At 43.7% G+C, this 15,818-nt stretch overlaps 2 protein-coding genes across 4 annotated transcripts in view; one reads left to right on the top strand and one right to left on the bottom strand.

The window, feature by feature from the left end:
* DDX27 (DEAD-box helicase 27) overlaps positions 1–1,003 on the bottom strand; it is a 22,305-nt gene extending 21,302 nt beyond the window's left edge. Inside the window, exon 1 of one of the 2 annotated variants that reach the window (XM_021685899.2) lies at positions 855–1,003. In XM_021685899.2, the coding sequence (XP_021541574.1) occupies positions 855–947 (93 nt within the window). In that variant the 5' untranslated portion in view covers positions 948–1,003. The remainder of the gene's footprint in view (positions 1–854) is intronic. The other variant, XM_021685900.2, reaches the window with a different exon arrangement.
* A 13,927-nt stretch (positions 1,004–14,930) lies between these two features.
* LOC110576725 (ATP synthase subunit f, mitochondrial) lies at positions 14,931–15,384 on the top strand. Of its 2 annotated transcripts, XM_044918892.1 has the most exons (2): positions 14,931–15,130; positions 15,248–15,384. In XM_044918892.1, the coding sequence occupies exons 1-2, from the start codon at positions 15,010–15,012 to the stop codon at positions 15,274–15,276; spliced, it is 150 nt and encodes a 49-aa protein (XP_044774827.1). In that variant the 5' UTR covers positions 14,931–15,009; the 3' UTR covers positions 15,277–15,384. The 2 variants fall into 2 exon arrangements, with proteins under 2 accessions (XP_044774827.1, XP_021541600.1); XM_021685925.2 differs by having other exon boundaries at positions 14,931–15,384.
* The last annotated feature ends 434 nt before the right edge of the window (positions 15,385–15,818 follow it).

Below are 15,818 nucleotides of genomic sequence, written 5' to 3'. Positions count from 1 at the left end.
AGGCTGGAGACCAGGTACCTTAGGATGCTGGGTCTCCAGGCACAAGGTGGCAGTGGCCTGGTCTAGGGTGAGCTAGGAAAAGGGGGAGAAGTTAAAAGAGCTGAGCTAGCCTGAACGAAACTGGAGGGGAGTGAGAAGGAAGCAGCTGTCAAGGATGATGCTTAGGTTTCTGGCTTGAGATGGAGCAGGTTGGGAAGGTGAGGGAGACCCGAGTTCAGCTTTGGTGAAGCTGAATTCGTGGAGGCCATGGGACACCCAGGTGGAGGTGTCTGTAGGCAGATGAGGCCACAGTGGGGCAAACACCTGGGCTGGATCTTTGTAGGGTGAGCCCCTTTTTCATGACACTGTTCCTCTTTTAACTGCCACACTGCTTAATGTCTGTAACCCTCCCACCCAGCATAAGCTTCAGAAGAGTGGTGTCCTTGCCCATCTTGTTCACTGCTGTGTCCCGAACGCTGAACACTAGGTGTAGCCTACAGACACCTCCACCCGGGTGTCCCATGGCCTCCACGTCAATAAATACTGGCTTAATGAACGAACCCCTGATGAGGAAGCACGACTGGCTTGGCCCCTGGATCTCTATGATCTATTACATAGAGCCCGGATTCAACACCAGTGAATGGGTACTAAGTTCGCCAAGACGACACGGCGCGTTACCGGCACAGGCGCAGAGGTGAGGAAAAGCGAGTGGCGACCAAACTGAGGAAGATCTTGGGGTCCCCTTCCAGGGACACTTGCCGGCCTGGCAGGAGGATGCTGAGGAGCTAGGGGCAGGGGCCCGAGGAATCACGGAGAAGGGAAGCAATCACGGAAATCTGCACGCCGCCGCGTCCCCACCCCCGATCGGCTCATACCTCCTCTTCCTCGTCTCCGGAGTCAGACTCAGGATCCCCTGGCACCTCGTCATCTTCGCCTATGGTCCCGATTAAACCCAGCTCCTCGAGCATGCTGCCACAGCACCACTTCCGGAAACCAGCTCGCACACAGGCCGGCCCTTACTTTCCGACGGCCTCCTCGTCGTCACTGCGCATGTGCTGACATCACTTCCGTTTGGGGGAAGGCCCTGCGACGCTCCTTCCCCTAAGCGCGGAGTGCGCACGCGGCAATCTGGGAGGTGGTTTCGGGTGACGGAGTCCTTGGCCGGCTGGGCTTCGGTGAATTCCTTTGTCTTGGTCGCTGGCCGCGGCGTGCGGCGTGCGCCGTGCGGAGGAGGTGCGCTGGCGGAGCTCTGTGTCTGTGCATTTGCGGACAGAAAGTTGTGGAAGAAATGGCAATAAACGGTTAGCAGGGATTGCTACTGGGTAGAATTATGTGCCTTTTATTTTCTTCTTAGATCTTTTCCATAAAAAAGAAAAGTTAAACAAAACTAAGACTAGCTAACACTTATATAGCAGTTACTGCGCCCGGAGAACTGATTACTTTTATATGCATTAACTAATTTAATCACCATAGCAACCCTAGCAGAAGATACCATTACTGTGGGCGTTTTACGTACGGGGAGATTGAGACACGGAAAGGTTCCCAAGGCCACCCAGCCAAGATTACAACCCAGGCAGTGGCTCCAGAGTCTAGAAAGTAGGTCCCAGAGCTTACCAGAAGCTTTTCCTCTCCTTTCTGAGTGTGGAAATCTTGGCTCGTAACTGCGCTTATGATCACCTCCTCTAGGCAACTTTCCCTTAAACATCTCCTCAAACGTGTAGTTCTCCCAGACTACCCATCCTTGGTAGCTATTTGCTCCTGTGTGCCTGTGATTTGTACCATTTTCAAGTGTACAGTTCAGTGGCATTAATTACATTCACGATGTTGTGCAACCATCACTACTGTATGTTTCCAGAATTTTTTTCATGAGCACAAATGAACTCTATAACCATTAAGCAACAGGTCCCCATTCGCCTCTCCCCAGTCCTGATAACCTCTCATCTACTTTCTGTCTCTATGAATTTGCCTATCTTAGATATTTCATATAAGTTGAACTTTTACAATATTTATCCTTTCGTGTCTGGCTTATTTCCCTTAGCCGTATTTTCAAGGTTCATCCATGCTGTATGTAGCCTGTGTCAGAACCTCACTGAGGATGAATGATGTGCTGGTTGAATGTACATACCACATTTGGTGTATCCATTCGTCAGCTGAGGGGCACTTGGGTTGCTCCCACCTTTTGACTATTGTGAATACTGCTGCAATGAACAGTGACCTACAAGGATATATTTGAGTCTCTGTTTTCAGTTCTTTTGGGTATATACCTAAGAGTGAAATTGCTGGGTAAAATGAAAATTCTAATGTTTAGCTTTTTGAGGAACCACCAAATTATGTTCCACAGTGGCTACACCATTTTACATCCCCACTAGTAATGCATAAGGCTTCCAGTTTCTCCACATCCTTGGCAACACTTGCTGTTTTCCTCCTTTTTTAAATTTTATTTATTTATTTTTTATTGTAGCTTCAGGTGTCTTTTAATGGTGGTTCTGATCGTGGTGAGTTTCATATCCTAGCCTCAGACACTGAATCTTGTGAATGAAGAATATCTATCACTTTGAGTGTTATTTCTTTCCCTATGGATCCTAATGGAAGGTCTACCTCTCATAAGCACATAGACACAAAGTTTTTTTATACAGTCACAGGGGCCTAGTTGACCCCTGAAGTTCATCCAATCATCCCAAGTGAAATTCCTTGTTCCAGGCAATAGACAGGAGAGACTTGATCTGATTCATCTTCTGTCCACTTCTCTTCACTTCTGCTCCCACCACCTCATTCAAGTCACCATCTTCTCTCAACTGGATATCTGCAGCAACAGATTGGTCTTCTAGAGTCTCCTCTTGCCTCTCTTCAGTCCATTCTCCACACAATAGAGAGATCTTTCACAAACCCAAATCCTATTGCCTCGATCCCCTGCTTGAACACTACGGTACGCTTAGAATAAAATCCCAACTCCTTCTGAGCAACATGATCTAGCTCTTTCCTACCCCATCAGCTTCTACTACTACTCTCCCCTTGTTTCCTCTACTCCAGCCACACTGGCCTTCCTATTACCCACACAAGCCAATCTCGTTCCCACCTAAGGACCGTTATGCTGACTGTTCCCGCTACGCAGAATGCTGTTCCCTTCAGTCAGTGTGTGACTGGCTCATGCCCATCCTCTGACCACCGCATAAACGAGCAGCACCCATCTTGCAGTCACGCCCTATCCCATCCCTCTTACTTCCCTCCTAGCACTTAGCACTCTTTGAGATAATTTTATTAGTTAATTTAGTGAACTTGTGTAGAGTCTGTCTTACTAGATAAGAGCTCCAGAAGGGTGAGGGCTTTGTCTAACTTGTTCACTGCTGTATCCCAAGTGCTTAGTATAGTGCTTGGCACATAGCGGGCACCCAGTGAATGCCAGGTGAATAAACAAGTGAATGAATGTCTTTACATGTTTTTGAATCGTTTTCAGATGTATATCAGGTCTGTATGCCCATGTTTGCTCAATTCAAATAGACCTTATGTCAGCTCTGGCTGACATCATTACCTGAGCGCTGGAGGGCAGGAAGCATGTCCAACTCTTGGGCCATAGAGCAGTGCTGCAATTTCACCATTTATAATGAAGGACCAACATTTTAAATTTCCAATTCAGGGGTACCTGGCTGGCTCAGTTGGTAGAGTATGTGACTCTTGATCTCAGGATTGTGAGTTTGAGCCCCACCTTGGTTGTAGAGATTACTTAAAAATCTTTAAAAAATAAATTAAAATAAATAAAATTTCCAGCTGGCTCAGTTGGTAGAGCATGTGACTCTTTTTTTTTTTTTTTAAAGATTTTATTTATTTTTTAGAGAGCGAGCGAGAGAGAAACAGCATGAGAGGGGAGAGGGTCAGAGGGAGAAGCAGGCTCCCCGCTGAGCCGGGAGCCCAATGTGGGACTCGATCCCAGGACCCTGGGATCATGACCTGAGCTGAAGGCAGACGCTTAACCATCTGAGCCACCCAGGCGCCCAGCATGTGACTCTTGATCTCAGGATTGTGAGTTTGAGCCCCACCTTGGTTGTAGAGATTACTTAAAAAATCTTTAAAAAATAAATTAAAATAAATTTAAAATAAATAAAATTTCCAGCTGGCTCAGTTGGTAGAGCATGTGACTCTTGATCTCAGGATTGTGGGTTTGAGCCCCACCTTGGTTGTAGAGATTACTTAAAAAATCTTTTAAAAATAAATTAAAATAAATTTAAAATAAATAAAATTTCCAATCCACTGCAGACTGGTACTTATGTGAAATACAGTGAAATATTATAGCAATGCCAGTTTGCTAGAAAACTTTCTAAAATCTTATTCTCAATTTCTGTACTTTATTGTCCTGAACAGGTAATAAACACTTTACAAACGGGCACCAGGTACAGTCCATATTTTAGACGCAATTTTTTTTTTTTTAAGATTTTATTTATTTATTTGACAGAGACACAGCGAGAGAGGGAACACAAGCAGGGGGAGTGGGAGAGGGAGAAGCAGGCTTCCCGCCGAGCAGGGAGGCCGATGCGGGGCTCGATCCCCGGACCCTGAGGTCATGACCCGAGCCGAAGGCAGACGCTTAACGACTGAGCCACCCAGGTGCCCCGGTACAGTCCATATTTTGAGTCAAACTGTCATTCGAGCTCAGCACAACACACGGTAGATGTCAGTGTTTAGAGCATTTCCTCGAACTCTTAGAAAACCAAGACAAGAACATCACACTGGATTAAAGGCAAAGATGGACATGAACAGACTTTGTTTACTATAAAACATCAAATAATGCCAATTGTTAGAGCAGTGCTGTCCATTGGAACTTTCTGCAGCAATTAAAATGTCTTGTATCTGTCCTGTCCAGTAGGGTAACCACTAGCCACGTGTGGATTGATTTTTCCATTTTTTGTTTTATTTAAGTTAAATAGCCCCCCGTGGCTAGTGGCAAATATTTTCGATAGTGCAGCTAGATCAAGTTATGTCTTTGAAAATACGGTCCTCCATCTCCTTTAGAACCTGATATCCTATCAGTGTCCAAGATCTGTCTTATTCTACTGCCTAGATGTTGGTCCAGTCAGACCTTCCCCCATTCCCCAATTCAGTGGATGACAATTCCATTCAAGGAACCATGCGTACTTGATTTCTCCCCCTCCTTTACTACCCCCACCCAACCTCCCATTCTTCATATCCTCTCAGTATTACCTCCATCTCACAGCTCCCTCTAATTCTCCCCATCTCCCCCATCACCATATCTCACCTGGAGAGCAGCTTCATAACCAGCTTCCCTGGGGCCAGTCTGATTCACCATTCCCATCCTCCCTGCCTTGGTGAAAAGTCTTGAGTGACTTCCACTGTTTTTTTATTTTTGGTTTTAATTATTATTATTATTATTTTTTTTACTTCCATTGTTTTTTAGGATAAAGACAAACCTCCTCCTTCTGGGCCTATAAGCCCCTCCTTTGTCTGGCCCCATTCCCACTCCCAACCCTTACATAGGTCAAATTCCATCTTTTTCTTTTTTTTTTTTTTTAAATAGAAGTCTATCATGATCAGTGCAATTCTTTGGAGCGCCAGACACAGTTTTAATTTTACTTTCATTTGTTGTAAGTTGGTAAGTGGTCTTTCCCACTAAATCATCAGCTCCATGAGGACCAAGACGAGGTATGTTTTTTGCTCACCATTTTATTCTACCTAGCCTGGCAGGATGATATTTGGTATCAGGGCAGGTTAGCAGAGTGTTTGAGCTCACAGCTTGTGGAAGTAGCTCTCTAGGTTCAAATCCCCGGCTCCACCTCTTACTAGGTGTGACTTCGGCGAATTACCTTCCCTGTGTATCCGTTTTCTCACCTGTAAAATGGCAACAGAGTAACACCGACCTCTTAGAGTTTTAGATTACATATTTAAAACAGCGCTTGGCACACGGTAAGCACTGGATAATGTCATTTATTATTAAATGAGTATAAATCATTATTTCATAAATGAAGACAGGTATCCCATAATTTTTGAAAGTTTACATTACACCACTTCGCTTTTATGAAAGACCTGCATCAGTTACCTGTTTGCACTAACAGAAAGAAATCAGAAGAGGATGTTTGCTTTTGAAAAAAAAAAAAAAGGCAAAAAGCAAAAATAGCTCTCAACGTTTGTTTTGCAGCCAGCGGTTACAGAGCCAGCGCGGCCCCAGCAGCAAGAGTGGTGCCACCAAGCTCCTTCCCCATGACTCCACTCAGCATCTCAGCATCCAGCTGCCAGAGCTTTGAAATGTGTCTGTGAGCATCTGTACTTTATCTCAGTTTATTTTGTGCATCCGTTGCCATGATGTGTCATAAGGTATCAGAAGAACCTAAAGGGTTGTTTTTTGGGGGGTCTGGAACACTCAAAAAAGTTTCCATATAAATTTAACAGTAATTGCTCCTTCATGTTAAGACATTTCCACTTACAGTAGAAATGCTCTACTTTGGAAGAGCAGGAAACCTGTATGTGGACTCTGCCTCCCTATTAGGATCCTTCAGTTGGGGGCACGTGGGTGAGACTGGGGGGGCTGGAGAAGGTAGAAGGGACCTGCTCCTTGTTTGCTGAACATTCCTGCGAGTGTCACTCCAACAGCAATTCTTCTTCCTGGAAATGACTGTTCATTCCAGTTTCCAGCTGGTTCTAGTTTGCAGGTTTTTATCATTCTTTTTTAATACAGCACCAGCTTCACTGTACCTGTTCAGAGCACCAGCAACAGCTGAGTGGTGCTGCCTCCTCCACCACAGTTGGAGTCCCGGCCCCACGAGAACTTCCTCTGGGTTCAGAGACACCAGCAGGTTAGTGCCTCTCTGCTGTATTGGCCCCCTTCTCTCAACTCCTTCGTTTTGGTGTTTCCAGCCTCTTCCAGATGTCCTCCCAACTCATGCCTGCTCCCTGCACTTACTACTCAGTGTCCCTTTTTGCCTTTTATGGTGTTAACCCTTGGTATGTTTACTTTTCAAGTATGTTCACAAAATCTTTGATTTCCTTCCTTCAAGAGGTAGAGCTGAATTCCCCACTCGAGTGTAGGCTGTACTTAGTGACTTGCTTCTAAACAATAGAATGTGGGGACAGTGTTGGAGTTCATAAAAAACTTAGTGGCTACACTTAGTACTTCCTTGAATCACATGCTCTGGGAGAAGTGTGTTGTGCCACTGAGTGTGTTGAGGACACTCTAGCAGCCTATGCAAAGGTCCATGTAATGAGGAATGAGGCCTCCTGGCAACAGCCAGTAAGAAACTGAGGCCTCTGGGACGCCTGGGTGGCTCAGTCGCTAAGCATCTGCCTTCGGCTCAGGTCATGATCCCGGGGCTGGGATCGAGCCCCGCATCGGGCTTCCTGCTCAGCAGGAAGCCTGCTTCTCCCTCTCCTACTCCCCCTACTTGTGTTCCCTCTCTCGCTATCTCTCTCTCTGTCAAATAAATAAATAAAATCTTTTTTAAAAAAATTAATTAATTAATTAAAAAAAAAGAAACTGAGGCCTCTGTCATATGAGGAAGATACCATTTTTTTTAAAGATAGTATTTATTTATTTGACAGAGAGAGAGAGAGAGCACAAGCAGGGCGAGCAGCAGGCAGAGGGAGAGGGAGAAGCAGGCTCCCCGCTGAGCAGGGAGCCCAACGTGGGGCTTGATCCCAGGACCCTGGGATCATGACCTGAGCCAAAGGCAGACACTTACTGACTGAGCCACCCAGACAAGAAATAATGAGTGTTGGGGAGGATGTGGAGAAAAGGGAACCCTTGTGCACTGTTGGTGGGAATGTAAATTGGTGCAGCCACTGTGGAAAACAGTATGGACGTTTCTCAAAGAATTAAAAGGAGAACTACCATATAATCCAGCATTCCCACTTCTGGGTATTTATCCAAAGGAAGCAAAAGTACTAACTTGAAGAGATGTCTGTTCATATTCATAGCAGCATTGTTAACAATAGCCAAGACACGGAAGCAACCTAAGTATCCACTGATGTATAAATGGATAAAGAAAATGTGGTGTATATATACACAGTGGAATATTATTCAGCCATAAAAAAGAAGGAAATCTCGCCATTTGCAACAACATGGATAGACCTTGAGGGCATTATGCTAAGTGAAATGTCAGAGAAAGACAAATAATGTATGATCTCACTTATTTGTGAAATCTGCAAAAAAACCCAAAACCAAACCAAACCCTCCCCTCCAAAAAACCCAAACTCATAGATACAGTGAACAAATGGGTGGTTGCTAGAGGTGTGTGTGGGGGGGTAGGGGGTGGATGAAATTCACGAAGTTATAAAATAAATAAATCATGGAGATGTAATGTAAGCATGGCTACTATAGCAAATAATATCGTATTTGTATATTTGAAAGTTCCTAAGAAAATAAACCTTAAATGTTTTCAAGGAAAAAAAATTTATAACTGTGTAGTGATGGATGTTAACTAGACTTAAGGTGTTGCTCATTTCACAATGTATACAAGTATAAAATCCTTGTTACACACATGAAACTAATATAATGTTATATGTCAATTATATCTCAATTAAAAAAAAGAACTATAAACCAGGTGAATTAGCTACTTATTTTTAAGTAACAAATAACCCCCAAAAGTCAGTGGCTTAAAACAAACATCTGGAACCTTGCAGTTTGTACGGGTGAGGATTTCAGAAGTGCTGTAGCTACAGGGTTGTGGCTCGGGGCCTCCCATGAAGTTGTGGTCACAATGTCAGCAGGGGCTACAGTCATCTGAAGGCCTACCTGAGACTGGAGAGAGAGCTTACTCTCTCTTACTCTCTCTCAAATAAATAAATAAAATCTTTAAAAAAAAGAGAGATTAACATTTGTTTTTTTTTTTAAGATTTTATTTATTTCAGAGAGAGAGAGAGCGCGTGTGCAAGCATGAGCAGGGGGAGGGGGAGAGAGAGAGAAGCAGACTCCCCGCCGAGCAAGGAGCCCAATGAGGGGCTCGATCCCAGGACCCCGGAATCATGACCTGAGCTGAAGGCAGCCACTTAGCTGACTGAACCACGCAGGTGCCCCAGAGATTAACATTTAAATCAATAGACTGAGTAAAGCAAATTGACCTCCATAACACGAGGAAGCCTCATCCAAGCAGTTGAAGGCCTGAATAGAACAGAACACTGACTCTTCACTGAGTAAGAAAGTATTCTTCCAGTCTGACAGGCTTCGTTGAACTGGAACGTCCACTCTTCCTGATTTTACAGCAACTCCCAGCCTTCAGACTCAAACTGGGACGTTGGCTCTCTAGATTTTGGATTTGCTAGCTCCATAATCGTGTGAGCCAATTCCTTATCATAAATCTCTCTCTCACTCTCCCTGTCCCTCTCCCACCCTACCTCTGTCTCTGTCTATGTGTGTATATATCTATAGATAACTCTAAATGGATGAGATAGATAATCTCCAGACCTGAAGGCTAAGTCCAGAAACAGTGGCCAAATCACTCCACAATCTCCTTTGGTTGAATTGGTACCACTGCTGCTTCCAGATATTGTGATTTATCCCCTGACCACAAGACCAGGGGCCACTGTTGCCTCTGAAGCTGAGAGTTTCTGCTGCCATGCTGGTGAGGGTGGATTCCAGCTCTGGCTCCCAGCTTCTTGTGGAAGACCAGCACTAATGCTTCTGATTGACAGAGGCTAGGTCACAAGCCTGTACTCCAGCTGCAGAGCCTCTGCAAAAGTGATTATCTAGTCTCAATCTTAGAGAGGCATGAATTGATGAAATGGGATATTCCCAAACACTGGTAGGGGAAGGAGTCCAAGAACGTTGAGCAGCCATAAAGGGTAACAGATATTCGTTGCAGCAAGGCTGGAAGGACAGAAGATGTTGAGTTTCTGAATAGTCAAGACCTACACCCCTCACTTCTGTCACACCTTGGGGTGCAGCAGGTCTCTTGATAAGGGTCAATGCATGGACAGGCTTGGAGCAGAGGAAGTGGTTGCTAAGAGTAGAGCCATCTAACTCAGATGGGGCATGGTTTTGGACTCAGTCTCTGAGCAAATCAGCAGTAATCACTGAGCAGAAAGCTAAAGGGCCTTTCCCAATTTTCTTGTATTATGGGAATCTGGGTTGTTATTTTGTTTTGTTTGTATGATTCCAATAGATGGGAAAGAACCCCCCCCCCAAAAGTTGACATTAGATTTACTGCCAAACTTGGTGAATGTAGACAATCAAAGGAATTCAAAATTGATTTTTCTTTTGATAAAAGGGCAGGTAGAATGACCAGACTCCTTTCATCCTTTTGCTCCATATCACCATTACGTGGCTTCCACTACACTGGTCAAAATGGCTGCTGAAGCTCCAGCCATCAGGGCTCATTCCAGCAAGCATGAAGGAAGGGGGAGGGTAAGAAGAACTCATATTCTCCCCTTAATCACACTTCCAGGAGGTCATATAGATGACTTTTGCTTCCATCTCATTGGCCAGGACTTAGTCTGTTGGCACTCCTACCTACAAAGAGGCAGGCAAATGTAGATTTTATTCTGAGCAGCCATATGCCCAACTAAAAATGTAGAGTTTTACTGCTAAGGAAAGAGTGGATAATGGCTATTGAGAGCAACAGGAAATTTCTGTCACAGTCAAGAGGCACATAAACTAAAATGCTATCCACAATTATATCTGGAAGGTGAAAATACAGATGATTTTTAGTTACTTTATAGTTTTCCCTACTACTTGATTTTAAAAAAACTAACCATATATTTATAATCAGAAGGGAAATAGGCATTGCCACTCTTTCCAATCTGAAGGGGAAAACACAATATGAATAAAATAAGTGGTAAAATGATGTACCAGAGCTAAGGCAATTTTTAAAGAAATACCTCTGCTCTCAGGAGGGCTTACGCAATGTTCCCAAGGAAATAAAACTTCCCTGGAAATGCAGCTCCCTTTAGCAACCCGATCATGGTTCTCTCCACCTACAGATAAGATCTTGTCCTCCCCAGAATGCCACAAGGATCTGTTTGGACTTGTCATGGCACAAGGCATGTTTGGCACTGACGTATATGTTCTTGCCTTAGTCCTGGTATCACCCAGCCACATTCCATGGGTGCCGGGCATCTCCCTGCACTGTGAATGCTGCCGCATGGGCTGCAGCTTCACTAAATATTTATTAGATGGTGTCAAATCCAGGCTGTCTTCACATCTTAATTCCCCTAAATGATTTGCAGTTGATAAGATCTGAGTAGATGTGGAAACCTTGACAAACTTGCCCAAGAATGAGCAAGTCCTATGAGATCCTTGGCGGTCAAAGATGTCGAGAGCTTTGGAGATTTGCTGCCCTTGTGTAAAATCCATCTTGACTTTCATTCCCATTCTCCTCCTCACCATCCCCACCCAGTTTCTTATCTCCTCTCTAAATCAGAGTCCTCGAAGATCAGATTGGAAAGAAGACTTCTTTTCCTCTTTGGGGGTCTGACATCAACCCCAGAACTTTAGCTGAGAACTGAGAATCCGCCCAATTCAAAGTAGAGTTTCCAACTGATTTTTATTCTCAGAGAGTCAAGGTGGATGTTAATAATTAATGTTGAGCAATATTCTACTACTAAATAGTGGCACCAACTCAAGATCAGTTTACTAACATAATATTTTCATATGTTCTGGAACAAAGACAGACACGGGGATATTGCCATCTCCTTCCCTTCTCCCTCCCCAGAGGTAACCATTCTCATGAATTTGAAGTGTTAACCTTCCTGTGGGTGCTGTTATATCCCCATTTTACAGGTAAAGAAAATGAGGCACAGATTGATAGAGGAATTTGCCCAAGGTCACACTTTAGGGAGTTGTGGAACCAGTACAGACAGGTGATAAGTCAGATGAAGGAAAGACTGCAGGTTGATAAGAGGTACTGGGGCATGTGGTCAGGGAAGTCGGCTCTGGAGAGGTGACCATGTTCCAAAGCTGAGAACTGAAGAGCCACTAGTGAGATTTCTAGGAAGAAAGAACAAGAGCAAAGGTTCCAAAGTGGGAAGGAACTTGGGCAAAATGGCTGCCCCTCTAGCGGCTGTCTTGGACCTGGAAGATGAGGATGGTGCATCAGTGAGCTTGAAACATAAAGGTCATATAGGTCTTGAACTACTGACCTATGCTACATTTATGAATGAAGCCAAATTATCTTGTGTTGTTTAAGCCCTGTTGTTTGGTTTGGTTTTGTTGTCACATGTTAACTGCATCTAATCCTAATTATTCCATTGTCCCTTCCTTGTGTGAATTCAAATAAGATGTATGCATGTATGCAGAGCCATTGTATTGACCCTATACCTGTCTCATTTTTGTTTCTACCCCTTGATTTCTTCATCTTTTTTAAAGCAAGTTATAGTCATAGTGTAGTTCTGCTTTTGGCGGTGGTCTTAGAAATCATTTTATTGCAAGAAACAAATACCTGTTGAAGTTAGATTATAGAAAGATTTATTGAAAGCCTGGGTGGCTCAGTGGGTTGGGTGTCTGACTCTTGATTTCAGCTCTAGTCATGATCTCAGGGTTGTGGGATCGAGCCCCATGTCCAGCTCTGTGCTGAGCCTGGAGCCTGCTTGGGATTCTCTCTCTCTCCCCCCTGCTCCTCTTCCTGCTTGCTTGCTCTATTTCTCACTCTCTCTCTCAAAAATAAAATAAAATAAAGGGGTGTCTGAGTGGCTCAGTCAGTTAAGCCTCTGCCTTCGGCTCAGGTCATGATCCCAGGATCCTGGGATTGAGCCCCACATTGGGCTCCCTGCTCAGCGTTGGGCTCTCTGTCTGCTTCTCTCTCTCCCTCTGTCCTTCCCCTCCATTCATGCTCTCTCTCTCTCAAATAAATAATTAAAATCTTAAATAAATAAATATTTTTAAAAAGAAAGATTTATTGAAAGGCATCAGATGTCTCAAGGAAATAATAACAATATAAACGTTATTAAGATTATTCTATGATTTACACACATTAACATATTTAATTCTCACAATAGCCTTATGAGTAGATCAATACCCCAATTTTTTAAACAGCTTTATTGAGATATAATTCATATACCACATTTTTCACCCATGTAAAGCAACATCACCAAAATCAATTTTAGAACATTTTCATCAGATAAAAGCCCAAGAGAAACGCCATACTCTTCAGCTATCATCGCCAATCTTCACACATACTCCAGTCCTAGGCAACCACTAATCTACTTTTTGTCTCTATGGATTTGCCTACTCCAGAATATTCACATAAATGGAATTTTATAATATATGACTAATTCCTTTCTCTTAGCATGTTGTAGCATGTACAGTACTCCATTCTTTTATAAATGGCTAAGTCATATTCCATTGTGTGGATGTGCCGCATTTTGTTCATCAGTTGATGGGCATTTGGGTTATTTCCTTTTTTTTTTTTTTGGCTGTTATGAATAATGTTACTATGAACATACATGCACAAATTTTCAGGCAGACATATTTTAATTTTCTTGGGTAGTACGAGTGGAATTGTTGGGTCATATGTTAACTCTGTTTATATTTTTGAGGAACTGCCAAACTCATCAAAACAACATTAGGATCATCAGATTGGGAAGTCGGCTTACTGTAATTTCTCACTGAAGCAGTGGGAAGGGGATATGGCAACAAGTGAACAGCTTATTAGATCGTTTGCCCAGAAATGACACATGTCATTTCTGCTCATCTTTTATTGGTCAAGTTAAGTCATACAGTCACACCCAGTATCAAGGGGGCAGGAAAGCACAGTCTTACCTAACATGCAGAAAGGGGAAAGAACTAGAAACATTTACAGAAGGATGCTAATAGCCAGTGCAGTGAATGTTGTGTAGAAAGACTTAGGAAAGGCCTCTATGAGGGGATGATGTTTACTCTGAGACTGGAAAGATCAGAAAGCCTGTTAGAGATGATCTGGGAAAAGAGATACTCAACATCAGTAATCATTAAGGAAATGTAAATTAAAACCATGAGGAACACTTCACACCCACCAAGATGGCTCTATGGTTGACCCTTGAACAACACAGGTTTGAACTGCGTGACTCCACTTATACGTTGATTTTTTTTCTTTTTTTTTAAAGATTTTATTTATTTATTTGAGAGAGAGAATGAGATAGAGAGAGAGCATGAGACAGGGGAGGGTCAGAGGGAGAAGCAGACTCCCTGCCGAGCAGGGAGCCCGACGCGGGACTCGATCCCGGGACTCCAGGATCATGACCTGAGCCGAAGGCAGTCGCTCAACCAACTGAGCCACCCAGGCGCCCGATTTTTTTTTCTTTTTAATTTTAAAGATTATTTATTTATTTATTTGAGATATAATGTGAGAGAGAGAGAGCGAGAGCATGAGCGGGGGCGGGCGTTGCAGAGGGAGAGGGAGAAGCAGGCTCCCCTCTGAGCAGGGAGCCCTATGGTAGGCTTGATCCCAGGACCCTGGGATCATGACCTGAGCCGAAGGCAGACGTTTAATTGATTGAGCCACCCAGGTGCCCCACGTGGATTTTTTTCCCACAAACACAGTAGAGTATGGTAAATGTACTTTTTTTCTTTCTTTCTTTCTTTCTTTCTTTCTTTCTTTCTTTCTTTCTTTCTTTCTTTCTTTCTTTCTCTTTCTTTTCTTTCTCTTTTTCTTTCTTTCCTTCTTTCTTTCTTTCTTTCTTTCTTTCTTTCTTTCTTTCCTTTCTTTCCTTTCTTTCCTTTCTTTCCTTTCTTATGTAAGCTCTACACCCAACATGGGGCTTGAACTCATGACCCCAAGATCAAGAGTCACATGCTTTACCGACTGAGCCAGCCAGGCACCCCTATTTTCTCTTTCTTATGATTTTCTTAATAACATTTTCTTTTCTCTAGCTTACTTTATTGTAAGAATGCAGTATATAAGGGCGCCTGGGTGGCTCAGTTGGTTAAGCGACTGCCTTCGGCTCAGGTCATGATCCTGGAGTCCCAGGATCGAGTCCCGCATCGGGCTCCCTGCTCGGCGGGGAGTCTGCTTCTCCCTCTGACCCTCCTCCCTCTCATGCTCTCTGTCTCTCATTCTCTCTCTCTCAAATAAATAAATAAAATCTTAAAAAAAAAAAAAGGACACCCAGGACTCCAAGATGGCGTCAGTCGTACCAGTGAAAGAGAAGAAGCTCATGGATGTGAAACTGGGAGAGCTGCCCAGCTGGATACTGATGCGGGATTTCACCCCCAAGGGCATTGCTGGAGCATTTCAAAGAGGTTACTACCGGTATTACAACAAGTATGTCAATGTGAAGAAAGGGGGCGTTGCTGGGATTTCTATGGTGCTGGCAGCTTATGTGCTTTTCAACTACTGTCGTTGTTACAAGGAACTCAAACATGAGCGGCTACGCAAGTACCACTGAAGAGGGCCCAGTGTGGAGGCACATTCGGCATTCCTGACCATGACCTTTGCCTGGCACCCTTGAATCCTTTCATATTCTAATTCAGAATTAACATCCAATAAAAGATGACTGGTAAAAAAAAAAAAGAATGCAGTATATAATACATATAACCTACAGAATGTGTGTTAATTGACTATGTTATCAGTAAAGCTTCCAGTCAACAGTAGTCTGTAAGTAGTTAAGTTTTGGGGGAGTCAAAAGCTATATGCAGATTATTGACTGCATGGAGGGGTCAGTGCCTCTAACCCTTCAGTTGCTCAAGGGTCAACTGTAATTAAAAAAAAAAAAGAGAGACAATAACAACTGTTGGCAAGAGTGTGGAGAAATTGAAACCTTCATATGCCGTTGGTGGGAATGTAAAATGGTGCAGTCACTTTGGAAACAGTTTGGCAGTTCCTCAGAAAAGTTAAAAAACATAGTTATCAGGAGCGCCTGGGTGGCTCAGTTGGTTAAGCGTCTGCCTTCGGCTCAGGTCATGATCCCAGGGTCCTGGGATCCAGCCC

Source organism: Neomonachus schauinslandi, chromosome 10 (genome assembly GCF_002201575.2).
Source record: "Neomonachus schauinslandi chromosome 10, ASM220157v2, whole genome shotgun sequence".
In the NCBI taxonomy this organism is placed as follows: domain Eukaryota; kingdom Metazoa; phylum Chordata; class Mammalia; order Carnivora; family Phocidae; genus Neomonachus; species Neomonachus schauinslandi.
The sequence above is the reverse complement of the archived record's forward strand: the minus strand, read 5'-3'. Positions and strand labels throughout refer to the sequence as shown.